Source organism: Pongo pygmaeus, chromosome 2, assembly GCF_028885625.2.
Source record: "Pongo pygmaeus isolate AG05252 chromosome 2, NHGRI_mPonPyg2-v2.0_pri, whole genome shotgun sequence".
In the NCBI taxonomy this organism is placed as follows: domain Eukaryota; kingdom Metazoa; phylum Chordata; class Mammalia; order Primates; family Hominidae; genus Pongo; species Pongo pygmaeus.
In genome coordinates, this window is record NC_085930.1 from 65,469,149 (window position 1) to 65,488,770 (window position 19,622).

Genomic DNA, 19,622 nt, shown 5'->3' on the forward strand with positions numbered 1-19,622 from the left:
TTCCATATCCCATCTTTTCCTGGCCCTAAGCCTAAAATTCCCAAGCATACTCTTATTTAGGCAAAACAATGAAAAGTAGGGCATCATACACCAAGGATATGATGTTAAAGTTGGTAGAAGGGGAGCAGGGGAATTTAATTTATCCATTTGAAAGGTGCAAGTGGCCCTAGGGAATAAGATACAGGAGAAGGAAGTTTAGTTGGGGAGGGGAAGGAGTCCTGGTCTGCCTAAAGGCAAATGCTGAGTGGGCAGCGGGCATTCTACAATAGGCAATGGTGAAATTGAGCAGTAAGATACATTTAAAGAATGGCCTCTTCAATCAAGTCATTTCCTTTTCCAAAGGTTCTGGGTAATTGGTCACCCACTATTCTGAGGGCTAGGGTCACCCTCCCCTAGCCTTGGCCTAACCAACACTAATGACATCAGTCTCAAGCAGGGTGTGTAAGAAATGCAAATTGCTCTGCTGCACAGCCATAGCCACTTTTATATACCTCCCACCCTCTCAAGAGTCCACATTTCTGCAAAACTTTTCCTATCAATGCAAATCTTAACTTTCATGAGTCCTGGCCAAGAGATAACATAATACCCCTGAGATAGATGCTATCAAATGAATAACACGACCATGTAGATAAAGAACAAATCTCTAGTCTCGTTGGAAATCACATTTTGGTTTTTTTTTCTTTCCCATATTCCTCTCTGAACTGTTTCTTTCCACTAGTGCTTAATTTGATTTTGCAAGATAAGGAGAAGAGAGGGTGCCAAACAATTGTAGTTTAGTTTTGTGTCATCAGTGAATGGATTATTTTAATTTGGCCCAGTCTCTCTTTTTCCAGACCCTGCCTGAATCCAGATCATCAATGATGTCCAGTTTGGTAAGCAAATATTGGGCTAGAGGCCCTCTGTTGAAAGTCCAGAATTTCAAAGGGCATAGGCAACCGTGTTTAACTCAATTAAGCAAATATAGTCTGAGTAACTATTAGGGGCAAGACACAGTTCTAGTTACTGGAAGAAAATGACAAACGCTTGGCCTCTGAACCTGAAAAGCCCATAATCAAGCATTTTACAGCTCTCTCCTTTAAATAGCTTAATACCTGTTTATTTCATAAAGAACCTCCTTATTTTTTAACTCAAAGATTTAGAGCCAAGGAGTCAACTGGAGTGAGGTATCTTGAGGGTGTCCTCCAGTAACACAGATAACAGCACGTTGGACACCAGTAGTGTAATTTTAAGTTCTTGACCACCGAGGCTTTTTTTTTTTTCTTCAGTCTTTTGCCTGACTTTCTGGTACTATTAAGTTGACAGGATTTCTAATAAGGATTGCAGGTATGAATTGGAGGATGAAAAGAAGGTGAGAAAGCAGTTGATGAAAACTAATCATGGCTGGTGGCTCACACCTGCAATACCAGCTCTTTGGGAGGCTGAGGTGGGAGGACTGCTTGAGCCCAGAGTTCAAGGCCAGCCTGGCCAATACAACAAGACACTCCCACCTGGGAAACAGAGCAAGACCCCACCTCAAAAAAAAAAAAAAAAAGAAAGAAAAGAAAAGAAAAGAAAACTAACCAAAACTGTAGATAGTTTGCTTTAGGGCTCTTTCCTTTTCAGCAATCCTTTTAATTTTTTCTTCCTGGATATGAATGGTTTATTTTCTGTAGTCCAATCAGCTATGCAGAGGTCTTCATTTATTTTTGATTTGCTATGGCCAATTTTCTCATTGAACGAATGAGCTTTATGAACACCAGTGTTGTGCAGTCCTGTGCATGTAAAAGCCAGCAGTCCTAGTCAAGGACTTTTGTAATTTGAAAAGAACCGAAACAGCACAAAAATTTTCCAATTGTGAATATGTTGGGATAGCAGATGAGGTGAAGAATTCCTACTATTCTAAAAATTGAGAAAAAACAATCATAGAAAGTTTTCTCAGAGCGAAGCTTTCTTAGTGTATTATATCTCCCTGGCTTACTACCAGCAAGTGGGAAAGACTAGCTTCCTAAAGTACTGTGCTACTGAGGAGCTAGCATGCTACGAATGCTCTGAACTAGAGGCCAGAAAACCTGCATTATAGTCCCAGGTCTTCTATACACTTGCTGTGGGGTCTTAGGGCAAAATGTTTAACCTCTCTGGACTTTATTTTCCTTATCTCTAAAATAAAGAGGATAATAATAGCAGTAGTCAGGTACATGTGGCTTAAACCTAATAAATGTGCAAGGTTTTTTTATACTGTAAAGAATTGAATCCAGGTATATTATTGTTGAGGTATCAAAGACCTATTTTCAAATCAGAAAACTCATTGTCCTTATTACCGTATGGCTTTATGCCATAAGTTTCCTTTTTCTATTAACTGATTCTACTCTTACTAAATGGTTTAGCTAAACAGAAGAACTACCATCTTGAGATAGTCATCAAAATACATGAAAGGTTAATGAGATTTTCCTAACAATATATCTGAATAGGGGAAAAGTTACACATATCTATCAAGTAATTGCATAGCTCTCTGGGAGGTGTTCATGTGAAAATAAATGACTGCATAGAAGGGCTTTCCATGGCTGGGATGGTGTCTTCTCAGTGTGTTCTGCAGTTCTTACAGCCCTAGGAGCATTGTGCAGACATCAGAATCAAAGCCAAACCCTGTCATTAAAAACTGAGCTACAAAGCCAGGCGCGGTGGCTCATGCCTGTAATCCCAGCACTTTGGGAGGCAGAGGCGGGCCGATCACGAGGTCAGGAGATCAAGACCATCCTGGCCAACATGGTGAAAACTCATCTCTACTAAAAATACAAAAAAGTTAGCTGGGCGTGGTGGCGTGCACCTGTAGTCCCAGCTGCTCGGGAGGCTGAGGCAGGAGAATTGCTTGAACCAGGGAGGCAGAGGTTGCAGTGAGCCGAGATCACGCCACTGCATTCCAGCCTGGCAACAGAGCAAGACTCTGTCTCAAAACAATAACAACAAAAAAAACTGAGGTACAGAGACATGATCCAGGTCATCCAAGCTGATGGCAGAATTGGGACTAGAATTCAGGTACAATTTTATTCTATAATTCCATGTTGTTTTCTCAGTTTCCAGTGAGGGAAGAGCTCTGCTGCTTGGAAAACCTAACTCAGTAACAATTACAACCCATTCTGGGTTTTCTAAACAGTGCTGCTCAATGAGTGAACAGATGTTGGAGAGTCCACTGGAGTGGTCCAGGCAGCTCAGAGCCTTGCAGAAGATAAAATTCACATATGTAATAAAAGGATAGAGCTTCTAGTTGCCCCGGAATAATCAAGAATGCTACAAGGAAAGAAAGGTAACATAATATCTAGAATCTATTTTTATGCCTCATGTTGAACTTCATAAGAGGTAACTCTAGACCAGCCTGATCAACATGGTGAAACCCTGTCTCTACCAAAAATACAAAAATTAGCCGGGCATGGTGGTGCATGCCTGTAATCCCAGCTACTCGGGATGCTGAGGCATGATAATCGCTTTAACCTGGGAGGCGGAGGTTGCGGTGAGCCGAGATTGTGCCACTGCACTCCAGCCTGGGCGACAAAGCAAGACGACATCTCAAAAAAAAAAAAAAAAAAAAAAAGGAGGTAACTCTGGTAGTTCTCCTGAAAGGTGAAATAGTGGGATTCAATACCTTTTCTAAACCTAGGTCGGGTTCTTCCCAGAGTAAAGCTTGAATGAATATTGCTGTGGCCAGTTATTTTGATGCCGAGAAAGGAGATGGATCCTAAAAGAGGGTGATAGGCTGAGGGGGCTTAAGTTCATTCATTAAAGTTAGGATGACCAATACATTCTTACACTATTCTCAAAGACTTTATGGACTTTTCTCCCTCTTCAAAATAATGTTGACTTATGCTATCTGAAAACACTTCCTGCGTTTCAGACTCAGCCTGCAATATGTTAACGGCCAACAGTTGAACAATATTCTGCGTGTGCATTTGTAGCGCAGTAAACCATTTACTCAAAGAAACAAAAACCCAAAACAACTCCCCGCCTCCCCCAATGAAGACAGCAGAAGAGAACTAACTGATTTGTCTGTTGTCTTTCCTGTCAAGATCGCCCTCGCCTTTGCTTTGGTCAGCGGGAAGGACTTTATGTATGAGTCATACAAATGTTTTGCCAGGGCCCGGAGGTCAGCGGACTCTGGGTTCAGCTGGTCGATATCACTGGAGATCTCCGCCAACAGCTTCTCCTTCTCAGCCTGTGGCATCCGCCCAAACCTGATGGCTATAGAGGAAGAGGAATGACAGGATGAATCATTGGATTACTACTGCTCTGAACACACACTGTGCTCTCCCAGCCCTCGTTCCCACACGGTAGAAGCCCTCCTCCTCCACTGCTCTTGAGTTCTGGTTTCTGTCTACCACTTTGCTCATGTTTTTATTTCACAAAAGTAGCACAGACCATCAGTAAAAATTAAACTGTTCACTTTCACTTTTAAAAGTTAATGCATAATGCTGCTGAGAAAGTGAAAGAATTCAAGAGTTTAGCAAAGGGAGGGAAGTATGTCGATTTAAATGTGAAATAATTGAGAACCAACTCCTACTCATCCCTCAAGGCCCAATTCAAAGGTCACCTTCTTTGTATCCCCAGCACTTGACCTAAGGTCAGGCACTAGAAGGATCAACACGTTTCATGAATTAAAATACGAAACTGTGCAGAATTCAAAGTTGTACAGACATAGGCTTTGTTCTCAGGGAGTTTGTAAGATCTGTTTGTCTCTGTTAAAAAGAAATATGGATGGTGCTTTATCACATCTTACTAGTCCAGAGAGCACTTTTACACGTAGTGGAGAGAAGCCATAGTTATCTCCCGACTCTCCACAGTTATCACTTAATGATGTTTGTCAGAAAGACAAACTGGCTGCCTGTAGGGTGAGGAAGTGTGAAAGAAGATAATGAAAGAAAGAAAAGCAAGGAGGAAAATGTAAGAGGGGTTAGTGGGGGCTAGTTTGGGGAAAAAATAAACTGTAACTTTTCAATTCAGATATGTTTTCTTTCCTTCTTACCAATATGTTCAGCAAAATATTATTTTGAATCATGTTCCTTTGGGAGCACACTTTGGGTTCTATGTTTCCCATAATAAGGGTACCTGGTCATCACGTCCATTGTTCCCCATGCATACATAGCTCTGTTCTTACACTCACAATGTGGTATCACAGCCATGCGTTTTTATGGTGATCGGCTTCACTAGACTATATGCTCCTCGAGCGCAGAGACTGTCATATTTGTTTATGTCTCTAGCAAGACTCTGTCTCTGCTGAATCCCAGAACAAAGAGATTTTTATTTTATTTTATTTTATATTTTGAGATGGAGTCTTGCTCTGTCGCCCAGGCTGGAGTGCAGTGGCACAATCCCAGCTCACTGCAACCTCCACCTTCTGGGTTCAAGCGATTCTCCTGCCTCAGCCTCCTGAGTAGCTGGGATTACAAGGGGTGGGCCACCATGCCTGGCTCAGTTTTGTATTTTTAGTAGAGACAGGGTTTTACCATGTTGTCCAGGCGGGTCTCAAACTCCTGACCTCAAGTGATTCACTCAGCCTCCCAAAGTGTTGGGGTTACAGGCATGAGCCACTGCGCCCAGCCAGAGATAGTTATTTTATATGTTATTATGCTAAGAGTAGCATTTCTACCATGAGACTTGACAGCACATGACAACTTTCCCATCTGAGTACTCTGTGAATATTACCTTGGATTTTCCCAAGAAGAAACTGACATGTACCCTTGAGTCTCAAATTCATAAATTCATTTCCATTGACCCTAAATAAATTTTATCGCTGACTAATACAACTATTGTTCTGTAGGGGCCTCCTTAGAGACCAGACTTGGGAGTTAGAGGGGAAGAAAATCTTACCTCTCAGTTGGGATTCCTTTAAATTGAATTAGCCTATATTTAGATACTTTTAGTGAATATATCCTTGGTACATGGCCTCTTCATATAGAAACCTTTAAACTAGGAGGTTTTGGTCAAAAATCCTGTTTCGCTACTCACTCTTCCCCATTTCTTTCTGTGTTGCTCCATGGGGCTGGGGTATGGTTGTTCATATTTTTATCTACTGGTGACCCCAGCCCCTGGCGCTAGGCTTGTCTGGGTCCCTCAGGATATGACCTCATCTCACAGCACTGATCACAGGAATTAATCTATAATGTTTTCTTTCCTCCCTTGCCATTTAATCTCCACAAAGGCAGGAATCTTGTTCATTATTGTATCCTCAGCACTTAGTACAATTTCTGGCACATATTAAGTCCTTGTCTACTGTATTTTGAAATACAATGGAAAGAAAACCCCAGATAGCATATTCCTTCAAAATCCTCTGTGACCTCCTGACCACTTGCTCAGATAGAATTCCTTATGCAGTTGGCCCTCCATACCCGCAGGTTCCACATCTGCAGATTCAGCCAACTGTGGATTGAAAATATTTGCAAAAAAGAACCAATAAAAAATAATATGGGCTGGGTGTGGTGGCTCACACCTGTAATCCCAGCACTTTGGGAGGCCAAAGTGAAAGGATTGCCTGAGGCCAGGAATTTGAGAGCAGCCTGGGCAACCTAGAGAGACCCTGTCTGTACAAAAATAAAAATAAAAATAAAAATAATCAGTTGGGCGTGGTGGCGTGCACCTCTAATCCCAGCTACTCAGGAGGCTGAGGTGGGAGGATCCCTTGAGCCCAGGAGTTTGAGGCTGCAGTGAGTCGTGACAGAGCCACTACACTTTAGCCTGGGTGACAGCAAGACTCTGTCTCTAAAATAAATAAATAAAACAATGATAAAAAATAAGACAAATGAAAAAATACGTATAACAACTTTTTTTTTCTTTTTTTTTTTTTCGAGACAGGGTCTCGTTCTGTCACCCAGGCTGGAGTGCAGTGGCACAATCATGGCTCACTGCAGCCTCGACCTCCTGGGCTCAATCGATTCTCCCACCTCAGCCTCCTGAGTAGCTAGGACTACAGGTGTGTGCCACCATGCCTGGCTAATTTTTAATTTTTTTGTAGAGACAGGGTTTCACCATGTTGCCCAGGCTGGTCTCGAACTCCTGGGGCTCAAGGGATCCTCCTGCCTCCACCTCCCAAAGAGATGGGATTACAGGCATGAGCCATGACACCTGGCCATAAGAACTATTTATACAGTATTTATACTGTATTAGATATTATAAGTCATCTAGAGATGATCTAAAGTATACAGGAAGGTATGTGTAGGTTACATGCAAATACTATGCCATTTTATATCAGAGACTTGCACATTTAGGAATTTTGGTATCTGAATGGGTCCTGGAGCCAATCCCAGGGAGTAAGGAGGGATGGCTGTACTACGTTCATTTCTTGTTCACCAGTAGTTCCCAACTGAGGAGTGGGGAGGGTAGGGGAGGCAGAGCATATCAGAGTCACTCAGTAACTTCTGACATTATATGTCTTCCACGGGAGATTTTGATGGGCCATCCATCCACTGAATTAGGAGTATATAAAAAACCTGGGGTTTGGGACAGTTTATAAAAAACTTCCTAAATGCTGGGCTCCTGTTGTATGCATACATTAGCTCATGTATTAAACTGTTACTATACTACAACGTTGGTTTATATCAGTTATTCTACTCAAATATAAATTATATGAGTAACAGGTTTTCTCATCTTTGCTCATAGGTGTAACAAAATACACATAGTAGATTAACAATAAATGTTTGATGGATTAAGCTCCAAAATATCAGGTTTAAAAACAGACAGAAAATGAGACACTATGTCCATTAGTAAGTTTGGGAAAATGATCATGAGAAAAGCACTAAGTAAGAAGGCGTATTAAAAGAAGAAGGAATTTTGGTGTAAAACTCAGAGAAAATCAGTCATCCTATAACAAAATAGAGGTGACTAGAAATCACCAACTATCTGCTGCTCCTGAACTTCTGTTATTTCACAGACCACACAATACTGTCTCTTTATTCAAGGAATAATTATTGAATGACTACTGTGTGCCAGGCATGGTTCTAAGCTCTGATTCAGTTTTTATAGGTAAGAGGCTATAAACATATGCAAAACTTTACACACCTAGAAAAGCAATTTTTTCCTAACGGGTAATCAAAAAAGTTAATTTAAATGGACAAACAGCCAAAGATAGCCACTTACTACATTTACTAGTCTTGCTTTTCTATCATCTAACAAATATAACCAAAAAATACCCCTAAAAACCATTTTAGAATTAGGACATATTAAAAATGAGATCCCTCTGCTATAATCTCACTAAAATGTATTTTTATAAGTTGAAGTTCCCCCCAAAGGCTAACTCTAATGAATAAATTATCTGTATTGTTAAATGCCCATGCTACAAATTAGGTTCCATTTAACTACCAGTGCAACCAATTACATAGGTGATTCTAGCATTTTTATACACCAGAGGTTCATAAAAGGAATGAAAAATCGATCCCATTTGGTGAGACTAAATTCACATAAAACACACACAAATCTGAAATTGTACAGAAAACAAGCATTTTTATTTGCCTACTTTTTTTTTTTGTTGTTGTTGTCTTTCAGCTGAGGCACGCATATCTTTTTTAAGGGGGAAAAAGCCAGTTCTATTATTTCGTTGCTTTTGAGTCCCACATAATCGTACCTATCTACCTCATGTGAGGTGGTAAGAGGAGGCACAAGAAGTGTTTAACACAGTGCTAGGCACATGGCAATGCTTAACAAACACAGCTTTTATTGCTGTGGTCTTGGTAACTATGGCTGCTGTGGGTTCCAGACCAGGCTAGTAGTCATGGCACGCTGACCTCTCCCACAGAGAAAGAACAGAATCTGAAAACCTAATCTATGTGTCTATCTGTCTGCCTATCTCTATTTCTATCTTTCCATCTTTAAATTGTTTGTGAGATGGTGTTTTTTAGTTAAGTAATTCTTGAGCCTCAGGTTCTACCCTTTATGTGGAGAATCTGACAACCAAGAGGAGGAAAGCAATGGAGGTTGGGAGGTGTTTCCTGCAAGATTGAAGTGAGAGCTTAGAAATAGAAGATGAACATTCTGGATTGGGGGTCAGAACTATAAAGGCTGAGTGTATTCATATACAAGTGTATTTTTCCAAATCTTCTACCACTGCTGATTAATCTTAAAAGGGAAATGCTTCATGTCTTACTGTGAGTCACTGAGCAAGAACTTTTGGCCTCTCTGGAAAGCAAGGGAATGAATACTGCACTGAATGCAGTCAGGAAGTTTAATTTCTAGTTTCAGCTCAGTGACAAACTAGCTATGTGGCTTTAAGAAAATTACTGAACTTCTCTGGTCTTCAACTGATTTATTTACTGAATGAGGAACTTAGAAAAGAAGATTCTAAAGTTTCCTTCCTTTAGCTCTAAATTTAGCTCTGAAGTTCTACAAATGTCTACATAGTACTCAAGAACATGCTCTGCTCTCTTTTTAAAAGCAGTATTTGTCTAGTTTTTGAGGCTCGAAAAAAATACATTCTGTCTGTTCTACAGATCCGGCACCTGTCACACAGAGCAACTTCCAGAACACTGGCACACGGTTTCCTATTTGGAATAATTCATCACCTACAGAGAAATCTGGTATCTTGGTAAAAAAAATTATCAATATCAGAACTGGTAGGCTCCCTTCAGGAAGACTGGGTTTGACAGAGACTCATTAACTTCTGGGAAAGCATATTAGCATTCCTTTATATAACACACTTCTATTGAGCTGAATGTAGCTACTACTAGCATGTGATAGATTCTGTATTGTGTATTTAGTACTGATATTGCTGAACACACAAACACCAAGCACATGGAATAGTTAGATGTCCTGCTTTTTGGATCTGGGTATAATGCTAAGAAACAATTAATCGGCATGTTTTTAAAACATCTACCTAATTGTAGGAGCATTAAAGACAAATGCTACTTAATTACCAAGGTTAATTAAAGCAGGTTTTCAAAATAATAAATCAATAGAAAATAACAGAATGAAATAAGACAAGTCTTATTTTTGTCTTTCCACATCTAAGGGATGAATTTGCAATCATTATCAGGTTTTTGAAAATTAGTAAGGCTATGTCTTATGGTCAATTTTTCTACTTTTTATATGTTTGTTGCATACAAACAAGAACACGTGCTGTTGCCAATAAGTTGTTTTCCCATCTCTCTTTAAAATTTTTTTTTTTTAGATACAGAATCTTTCTCGATCACCCAGGTGGGAGTGTAGTGGCATGATCATAGCTCACTGCAACCTTCTGGGCTCAAGCAATCATTCTGCCTCAGCCTCCCAAGTGGCTGGGCCCACAGGCACACATGACCATGCCCAGCTAATTTTTTTTTTTTTTTTTTTTTTTTTGTAGAGATGGGATCTCACCAAAACTCCTGGCCCAAGTGATCCTCCTGCCTCAGTCTCCCAAAGTGCTGGAATTGCAGGTACGAGCCACTACACCTGGCTCACCTCTCTTTATTTCCTTCCTTCTTTCCCTCCCTTCCTTTTTCTTTTTTTCCTTTTTCCCTCCCTCCCTTCCTTCCTTCCTCCCTTCCATCCTTTCTTTTTCTTTTCTTTCTTTTTTCTTTTTCTTTTTTTCTAAAGAGACACGGTCTCATTCTCTTGCCCAGGCTGAAGCACAGTAGTGTGATCTTGGCTCACTGCAGCCTGGAACACCTGGGTTCAAGGGATGCTCCCACCTCAGCCTCCTGAGTAGCTGGGACCACAGGCATGCAGCACCACGCTTGGCTCACTTCTCTTTCTTGAGGGAAAAAAAACAATTTGTGCCTGCTGGAGGTTCTGCAGGATTTGGCAATCTAATAACTATCCTTTTGTTGTTCCTCTGAAGTAAAACAAGGAGCAACTTTAGCACTAATATTAAATTATTTTTATGCAGAGGTACCATTTTTCACACTATTTGTAGAGGACATTTAAACATTTTCTTAGGTTTCTTTCAAAAATGAAGATGAGCAAAACACCACCAGCTCACCTTCTAACTCAATCTCTGATTCCCTGAAGTCTTCCTGACAACCTTTAATTCATTCACTGAACACTTGGTTGATGCAACACTGTGCTACACAGATGGGGCTGGGTGAAAGGATGGAAAGGACATGTCTGGTAGGGGAGACTGGATATATTACACAGATGAGTCTTTCTCTAGTGTACCTCTCTGTACTGGCTCTGGCCTTTCTGCCCAGGTTGAAGGTTCTGACTCTACTATTACCTCCTCTTTAAGCTATCTTTCCTCCACCACTGAACTTACTGAAAGAGTTGTTTTCACTCCATCTGTGTTTGTCACTTTCTATTCACTTCTCGATCTACTGCAGTCTAGCTTTGGGCTCACTGGGATTTACCAAAACTTTGTAAAAATCCTGAATGCTTTTCTCTCGGCCAGAACTAACGGCCTCTTCTAAGTTCTCAATAGACTAGGGCTCTTCAGTATTCTCCCAGCCTTTAACTCTGGCGACCATCTCCACCCTCTTATTTCTAAAATTTCTTGTTCTGGTTCCTGCTGTTCTCTGTCCCGTAACATTCTGCCAGCTGCTCTCCAGAGCTCTCTGATGGTGCCTCTCCCTTAGCTTGTCCCTAGTCATACTGTGGTCCCTAGTATGACCTCTCTAACCTACAATGGGTGCTGATGATTCCTGCTCTCTCTTTACTGAAATTTGGAGCCTTATTTTTCACATCTTCCTATATTCCTCTATACGTAGTTGCTGGATACTCCATAGGCATCTCTAACACAATATAAAACTGAATTTAAAATTTTCTCCTACAAACTGGCTCATATTCCTGTGTTCCTTTCTTGGTTAATTCATTCTATCACCCAAATTAGATACCCTAAATTATCTTTGACAACATCTCTCCCTTCAGGAGCTTTTATTCATTGGTCACTGCTCTGATATTTCTCTCAATTTCCTTTCTTCTCACCCTTCTCAATGTCTTATTTCCTAATACTGCATTGGTCTTCAGATGGATTTCCCAGTTCCAGTCTTTTCTCTATCATTTTTACTGCTAACAGTAGTTTTGTTTTTTTTGGTAATATGTATCTGATCACTCTCTTGCTTTTTAAGGCAGAATGTGATATCACAGGAAGGTATGAAACACATAGAAAAGGAAGAGCAGGTAATCAGAAAAGTCTCATGGGAAGGAAGGCATTTGAATGCAGCCTTGAATGTCAGCCTTGAATGTCAGAATTTCCACAGGGAACAGACAGACACATCAACAGAGGCCCAGAGGTATCCAAGAATAAGCCATTTTCCAGGAACAGCAAAATGCAGGGTTTAAACGCCTGAAGTGTGAGTGGAAAGCGGGCAGGGGTGGGGAAAGGAGGTGGGCTCCAACATGCGCGGTTCTGGAGTCCACGCGGGGTAGAGGGACAGGGCAGCTGGAGCAAACATGTACTGCCACATGCATTAGGACTTTGTTACCTTTTCTGAAAGTTAAGATTTGGGTAATTTTTCTTTACACAACCAAGAAGACTAAAGAAAATAGGAATAGGTTAGCCGGGCGTGGTGGTTCACGTCTGTAATCCCAGCACTTTGAGAGGCTGAGGTGGGCAGATCATGAGGTCAGGAGATCGAGACCATCCTGGCTAACACAGTGAAACCCCGTTTCTACTAAAAATACAAAAAATTAGCCGGGTGTGGTGGTGGGCGCCTGTAGTCCCAGCTACTCAGGAGGCTGAGGCAGGAGAATGGTGTGAACCCGGGAGGTGGAGCTTGCAGTGAGCCTAGATCGTGCCACTGCACTCCAGCCTGGGCAACAGAGCGAGACTCTGTTTCAAAAAAAAAAAAAAAAAAAAAAAAATAATAATAATAATAAAAAGGAATAGGTTAAAGTTGAAATATATTATTTGCCATTCAGAATTTCTCCTTTTCTTTTTCTTTTATTATTATTATTATTATTATTATTATACTTTAGGTTTTATGGTACATGTGCGCAATGTGCAGGTAAGTTACATATGTATACATGTGCCATGCTGGTGCGCTGCACCCACCAACTCGTCATCTAGCATTAGGTATATCTCCTTTTCTCAATATACACTAGAGCTGCTGTTTGCAAGGCACTGAGAGAACTACCTTAAAAATGTTGAGTGTCGCAAAAATTTGTGAAATCTTTTTTCTGGATTTTTATGAAGCCAATGAGAAACTATTTCGAAAGTTGTCAGTTTTTTTTTTAAATATTAAAAACTCTCTCTCATTTATATAAGACACCCTAGTCAGCAAAGCTAAGATTTCAATAGTTTTTAAATTTATGAAAAACATATTTTTAACCAAATCTCAATGTTATAGAGAAAACCTAACTGAATGATTCATAAATAACATGTCAACTTTTCTCTAGATTATTTTCTTAAATAGGTCAGGTGCAGTGGCACATGCCTGTAGTTTCAGCAACTCCAGATGCTGAGGTGAGCCCAGCCTAAGCAACACAGGGAGACTCCATCTCTAAAAATAGTAATAATAAATACATACAATTTTAAAAATAAAAACTGCACTTAGCCTTAAACTTACTATTTTATTATTTAGTTCATACATTAAAAAGAGCTCTGAATATGAATTATTCACTAGTCAAAATTCTTTTTTTTTTTTTTTTTTTTTTGAGACAGGGTCTTGCTCTGTTACCCGGGCTGGAGTGCAGTGGTGCGATCATGGCTCACTGCAACTTCCACCCCCTGTGCTAAAGCAATCTTCCCACTCCAGACTCCCGAGTAGCTGAAACCACAGGTGCAAGCCATCACACCCGACTAATTTTTTTGTAGTTTTAGTAGAGATGGAGTCTTGCCATGTTTCCCAGGCTGGTCTCGAACTCCTCAGCTCAAGTGGTCCTCTGACCTCGGCCTCCCAAAGTGCTGGGATTACAGGCATGAGCCACCGTGCCCGGCCCACTAGCCAAAATTCTTAATGACTAAATAATTTTATTAAAAATAAAGAGGACAAGGCCAGCACGGTGGCTCACGCCTGTAATCCTAGCACTTTGGGAGGCTGAGGTGGGCGGATCACCTGAGGTCAGGAGTTCGAGACCATCCTGGCCAACATGGTGAAACCCCGTCTTTACTAAAAATACAAAAATTAGCTGGGTGTGGTTGCAGGCACCTGTAATCCCAGCTACTCAGGAGGCTGAGGCAGGAGAACTGCTTGAACCCGGGAGGTGGAGGTTGCAGTGAGCCAAGATCGTACCATTGTACTCCAGACTGGGTGACAGAGCGAGACTCCATCTCAAAAAAAAAAATAATAATAATAATAATAAAAAATAAAGAAGACATATTTTTAAAATGTGATTACTATAAAGGACTTGGCAGCAGGAGTTTAAAACAAAAATGACTACTTTGAAAATCTATAAAAATGCATGCAAGAGCCCATCTGACTAAAGAAGCAACATTATCCATGAGTCTTTTTATCAAGATTCTGCAGACACCAGCTTCACTAACAAAGAGTAGTTGATGCAATGATCACTTGGTAAGTTACATGCACCGCTGAGTGGCCTAGGAAGCGGGTCTGTATTTCTGCTTCATTTTCATTTTGAGCTTTCCTCTAAGGGCAGTGTCTAGACACAGTAGTGAATTGATTGTGCTTGAGATGACTCAGGAAGGCTTCTGAGCAATCGGTGGAATTAACCCATGGTCTAGAAATGATGGGTTGTTAAATGACCAAAATAATTAAGAACGTGTGTTTATTTTCATTACTTGCAGGAAAAAACATATTTCTGAAGCATATCAATCAGTCCATCACCTGGGTACTTTTTCTACCCAATGCTGAAAGTGAATATTTGAGAAACTATGTTTCTAACTGGAAGAATTCTGAAACTATGTTCTTCTACAACATGTAGGCGATGTGTCACAATGAAAATGAAAGTTCCTTCTGAAGAGCTGTAACCCTACATAGCCTAGGATGCCATTTGTACTTTCTCTAGCCCAGAGGCTCTGGATTTCTGCTCTTAGGCTACATCACTACATAACCATCAAACCAACTGCCCAAAATTGCTGAGCAATTGATCATAACATATAGACCTGATTCAGATATATAAATTATATTTTTATTTTTATCATACCAAAACATATAGGTGAAAACTTTCAAATTCAGGCAACTGACATGCCAGGTGCCTACATATTTGTGAAGACCGGAGCACTGTAAGACACAGAATAGCTGGTTGAAAAGTGAAAAATCCAGTGAGTTAGGCTGTTTGATTATACAGAATCATAGAATTTTCAAAGTGAAAGGACATGGTGATCACTGATTTCAGTGACTATCCAACAACATTAGCAAGAGCCCCTAGGGTTCCCTACCAGTTCCTTCAGAAGCCTCCTTCAAAGCTGTGAGTGCATGGTCAAAGGGGAAGCTACATTCATCAACCAAACTAATCAGAGACCAGACAGCAGAAATAAGGTTAACACAGAATGGAGTACATTTGCTTTGGGGGACGTTCATGTTTTCTTGCACATACCGAAAACAGCTAGGTGCTGATTTTGGTATAACACTCAGAGCCTCTTTTGATAAAAAGGCATTCTATATGAATGAAAACCCTGTTGGCTTCATATTGATCAAAACAATGGATTTTAAATAGTGACTCAACTTCCTAGAAAACTTTGTATTTAGAAATGTTTTCTTCATGCAGCTAACAGGCAAAACTAATCAAAACCTTGTTGTTAGTCTGATGTTTATTTTCTGTGCAGCAAACAAACTCCCATAAAAACCTCTGAGGTTTTCTTAGCTATGTTTGCAATTTTTTAAGCGTTGAACTGCCTAAGTCTCTGATGTCATGACACTTAATTCCTATATTTTCTTGCTTTTGCTAGAACTGAACAAATTCTCCCTATCAAGATTGACCCTCTCTAGAAATAAAATAAATTGTCATATGAAGTCAAAATATGACCTATTAAGTTTATGATAACTTTCTTTGACTTTTATGGGAGGAGAAAATTATACCATCCATACTACATAGGTTGAGGTTTAAATAATATTTGCCTATAAACAATAAGCAGTTGGAGATTGATTTTAAGTAAATGTATGCAATGCCTGAAAGCCACAGGAAATATATTTTACATCAATGTATGCACTGCCTGTAAGTAACAGGAATTATATTTTACATGAATGTGTGAAGTGATAATTTTTTAATAGGCAAAAAATAGTGTTAAAAGTGGAACTGGCATGCTTTCCTAGGCTGTCTCAGTGATAATGACCTCAAAGTCAATAATTTCTTCATAAAGATGAAATAAGTTTATTGCAACTTGATTGCATCACCTAAAATACAACCCTTGACTTGGAAGCTTGCCCTTATGTTTTATGAGGTCTGAAATAAAAAGGAAACTGATGGAACTGAACCAGCAAATTATTTTGCAATCCATGACTACAAGTTGTATACAGCAGATGTAGTCAATTGTTGAGGAAAGTTGGACCAAATTTCCATCCTGTTCAGTACTGCTGATAGCTCTATTCAAAATACATTCTTGCCTTTAGAGGAACTGACCCATAGTAATCATACGGATAGAATTTTGTGAACTATTTTTAAAGGGTAGGTTATTAATCAATGAGTGACTCTCAAATATCTTGATGGTTTCCACTGTGAAAACCAAGTATCTGCGTGATAGAGCAAAAATTTAATTTTCTCAGATGCTTTAGAGTACATATAGATGAAGACTGCCTTCTTACTAGATCAGTTTTGAGACAGATGAAAACAAAGGAAAGAAAAACTAGGATAGGTGAAGAAATGAAACTTCAAATTTAATTTGATCATGTTGGCATTTTTTTTTTCTTGAGTGCATTGAAAAGAACTGATTAATACTAGACACATATAATACTATCAAGTTACACCTAAAATTTATTTTGTCAGCCAGGCAACCAATCAGAACCAAATAGTGACCAAGAATTATTTTTTCAAACATGTTTGTCTTCCAGGACCTTACTGAGTTAGTTCCACAGATCATGAAAACATGGGTCTTTTCTCAGGTCTTCTACATCATTTCCCTTAAGCTGACACCCAAAGTCATAAGCTTGACTTTAGACACAGGTTTCAAAAGTAGAAAGTTTTATTCTCTTATGTTTCTATGGCTTTGAAGTTTTGCAGAACTATAAAAATAATTTGTTTTACCCTTTCCACAACTCATGGACGTTCCTCGAAGTGAAGGAAAGGAATATTCATCTTTACATAATAAACGGCAAAAAAAAAAAATTAAATGAGTCTAAATTCTCATATGCCATTTAAAGTTTCAGACCCAGACATCTTCAGGATTTTTTTACATTTAAAGTAGAAAGACACTACTGATACACAAAAGTAAATTTTAATTCTGTTTTTAATGCATGAAGCAATATAAAAATTAATCATGATGATCATTATATCTGTTCTAACACGAAAGTTTTTCCCATCATCCCCCAGATTTTTCAAGTCTCTTCTCTCCTCATGGCAGATGCCCAACCAGAGAGAAAGGTTCTATAATAAAACTTTAAAAACACTGATTAAATGAGAAATGTTTTATCGGCATGCAATATTCTAAATTCTGGCATTTGGTGGAAAAACTGTACACATTTTTGGCAATGGCTTTAGTGTCCACTGGTCTGGCAGCTATAATGAGAATAATAAAGTATATGGTGATGACTGTTTACTTACCATTATGAGACATCCCCACTGCAAGGCATTTCTGAAACCGACAGTACTGACATTTATTTCTACTTTTTTTGTGGATCCGACAGTTAAGATCACATCTGTCATAGATAAGCTTCAATCTGATTGTTCTCCGGAAGAAACCCTGCAAAGGGATAAAAAAGAAGCAAATTTTAAGTCTTTATGACACATGGAAGCAGCAACCTACAGCGAAAGGTATACTGGCCTGGGAATCAGAAAAGGCAGGTTCTTGACATGATTCTGTCACTGGTGACTTTAGACAAGTCACTTAACCTCTCTGGAACTAAATGTTCTTTTCTATAAAATAAAGAACTAGAGGATCTCCAGGTCCCTTTTTTAGCTCTTAGACACCACATCCAGCTGCGGCTTTCATTGGATCTTGGCTCTACATTTGGTTTTCAGCATGCTCTAAGAAGTGCTCTGGATTTAATGTAATGCAAATAAAACACCGTGTAATCAGTTAAGTCTCTCTGCAAATCATTCCCGCAGGATGCTCCAGCCTTTGTAATTGTGCTAAGCAGCCTGGCAAAGTTATAATCATTTCATTCTAAAACATGATCAGGGCCAATAAAAATCCACATGTGGATAATTTTTTTGGAATACTCTATGTTGCATAATTTCCTGCAGAATTTGTTTCGCTTATTTATGTTGTTGAAAGTGTGCCCCATCATTGTTGTGGCTTACAGACAGAAAGAGACTATGGGAATAACATGAGAAGTAATCAGATAAATCCTCACAAAATCGACTGCTATCTCAAAGTGGCAAATACGTCAATTTGAGGCCAACTGAATATTCTGCTATATTTACATCTTTGGAAAGAGCTGAAAAAAATCGAATTGGACGTGTTTTCTGACTCCATTTTTTGGGTTCATCATATTCCTATTCATTTCTATTGTGTTCATCTTCATAAAACTTAACTGCTAATTCTTTCAAATGTATCTGGCCCTGTTTGGTGCAAAAAGCACTGCATTAGTATTGTTTTGGACATTGACATCCATTTTGACTTTCTCCAAACGTCCATTTCGAACTCTGGATGAGTATGTTCTGATATCTTGACAGCTTCATTTAAATAATTAATAGCCATCTCTAAGCCAGCCTGTCCAAATTGAAGTCCTGACCCTCCACTACAAACTCACTTCACTTGCGGCTTTCTCCATCTCAGCAGATGCAACGCCATCCTCCCAGTTTCTCAAGCCGAAATCCTTGAAATCACTCTTGACTTCTTTCTTTCCTCAAGGAGAAAGCTTTCTCTAAATACACACTTGCCTATTTCCTTCATCGCCTTCAAGTTTTGTGTCTCACCTTCTCAATGGGGCTAAGCCAACCTATTTAATACTGTGGTCTGTCCCTGCCCCACCTCTCTTCTGGAACTCTTGATCCTCTTTACTCTGCTCCAGTTTTTCTTCTTTCCAATAGCACTTATGACTTTCTAACACACCACAGAATTTACTTATTATTGTTTTAGTGTTTATTTTCTGCCCCTCCCTCACTGTTCAATTAAAATTATAAGCTCCTCAGGGGCAGGAATAGTCTCTTATACCCCTGGATGGAATCCAAATGCCTATGATAGTGCTAAATTAAAATTTGTGGAATTAATACAGATGTCACGTAACTTCCTTTCTGGGCCTCACCTTTTTCAACTATAAAATGAGAAAGCACTTCCATCTCTGGTAGTTTGTGATTCCCAATTGTGACTGAGATATTACAAAGGCAATAGGCTTGACAAAGTAATCATTATTCTCAATTTTGGGTTTGTCATTTCCTTGATCTTTAAGAAAATATAGGCTGGGTTTGGTGGCTCACATCTGTAATCCCAACACTTTGACAGACTGAGGCGGGTTGATCGCTTGAGTCCAGGAGTTCGAGACTAGCCTGGGCAACAAGGTGAAACCCTGTCTCTATAAAAAAATACAAAAAATTTAGGCAGGTGTGGTGGCATGTGCCTGTAGTCACAGCTACTACTCTGGCGGCTGAGATGGAAGGATCACCTGAGCCCAGGAGGTAAAACTGCAGTAAGCCAAGCTATGATTGCACCACTGCACTCCAGTCTGGGTGACAGAGTGAGACACTGTCTCAAAAAAAAAAAA

The 19,622-nt window shown here is 39.6% G+C and overlaps 1 protein-coding gene across 4 annotated transcripts in view; it reads right to left on the reverse strand.

The window, feature by feature from the left end:
* The window catches only part of PPARG (peroxisome proliferator activated receptor gamma), a 146,478-nt gene that overhangs the window by 24,286 nt on the left and 102,570 nt on the right, over window positions 1-19,622 (reverse strand). For 3 of the 4 annotated variants that reach the window (XM_054480367.2, XM_054480368.2, XM_054480366.1), the window contains 2 exons: window positions 17,521-17,659; window positions 4,010-4,209 (listed from right to left, as the gene is read on the reverse strand). In XM_054480367.2, coding sequence (XP_054336342.1) covers window positions 4,010-4,209; window positions 17,521-17,659 — 339 coding nt within the window. Of the gene's footprint in view, window positions 1-4,009; window positions 4,210-17,520; window positions 17,660-19,622 lie in introns of those variants that run through there. The other variant, XM_054480370.2, reaches the window with a different exon arrangement.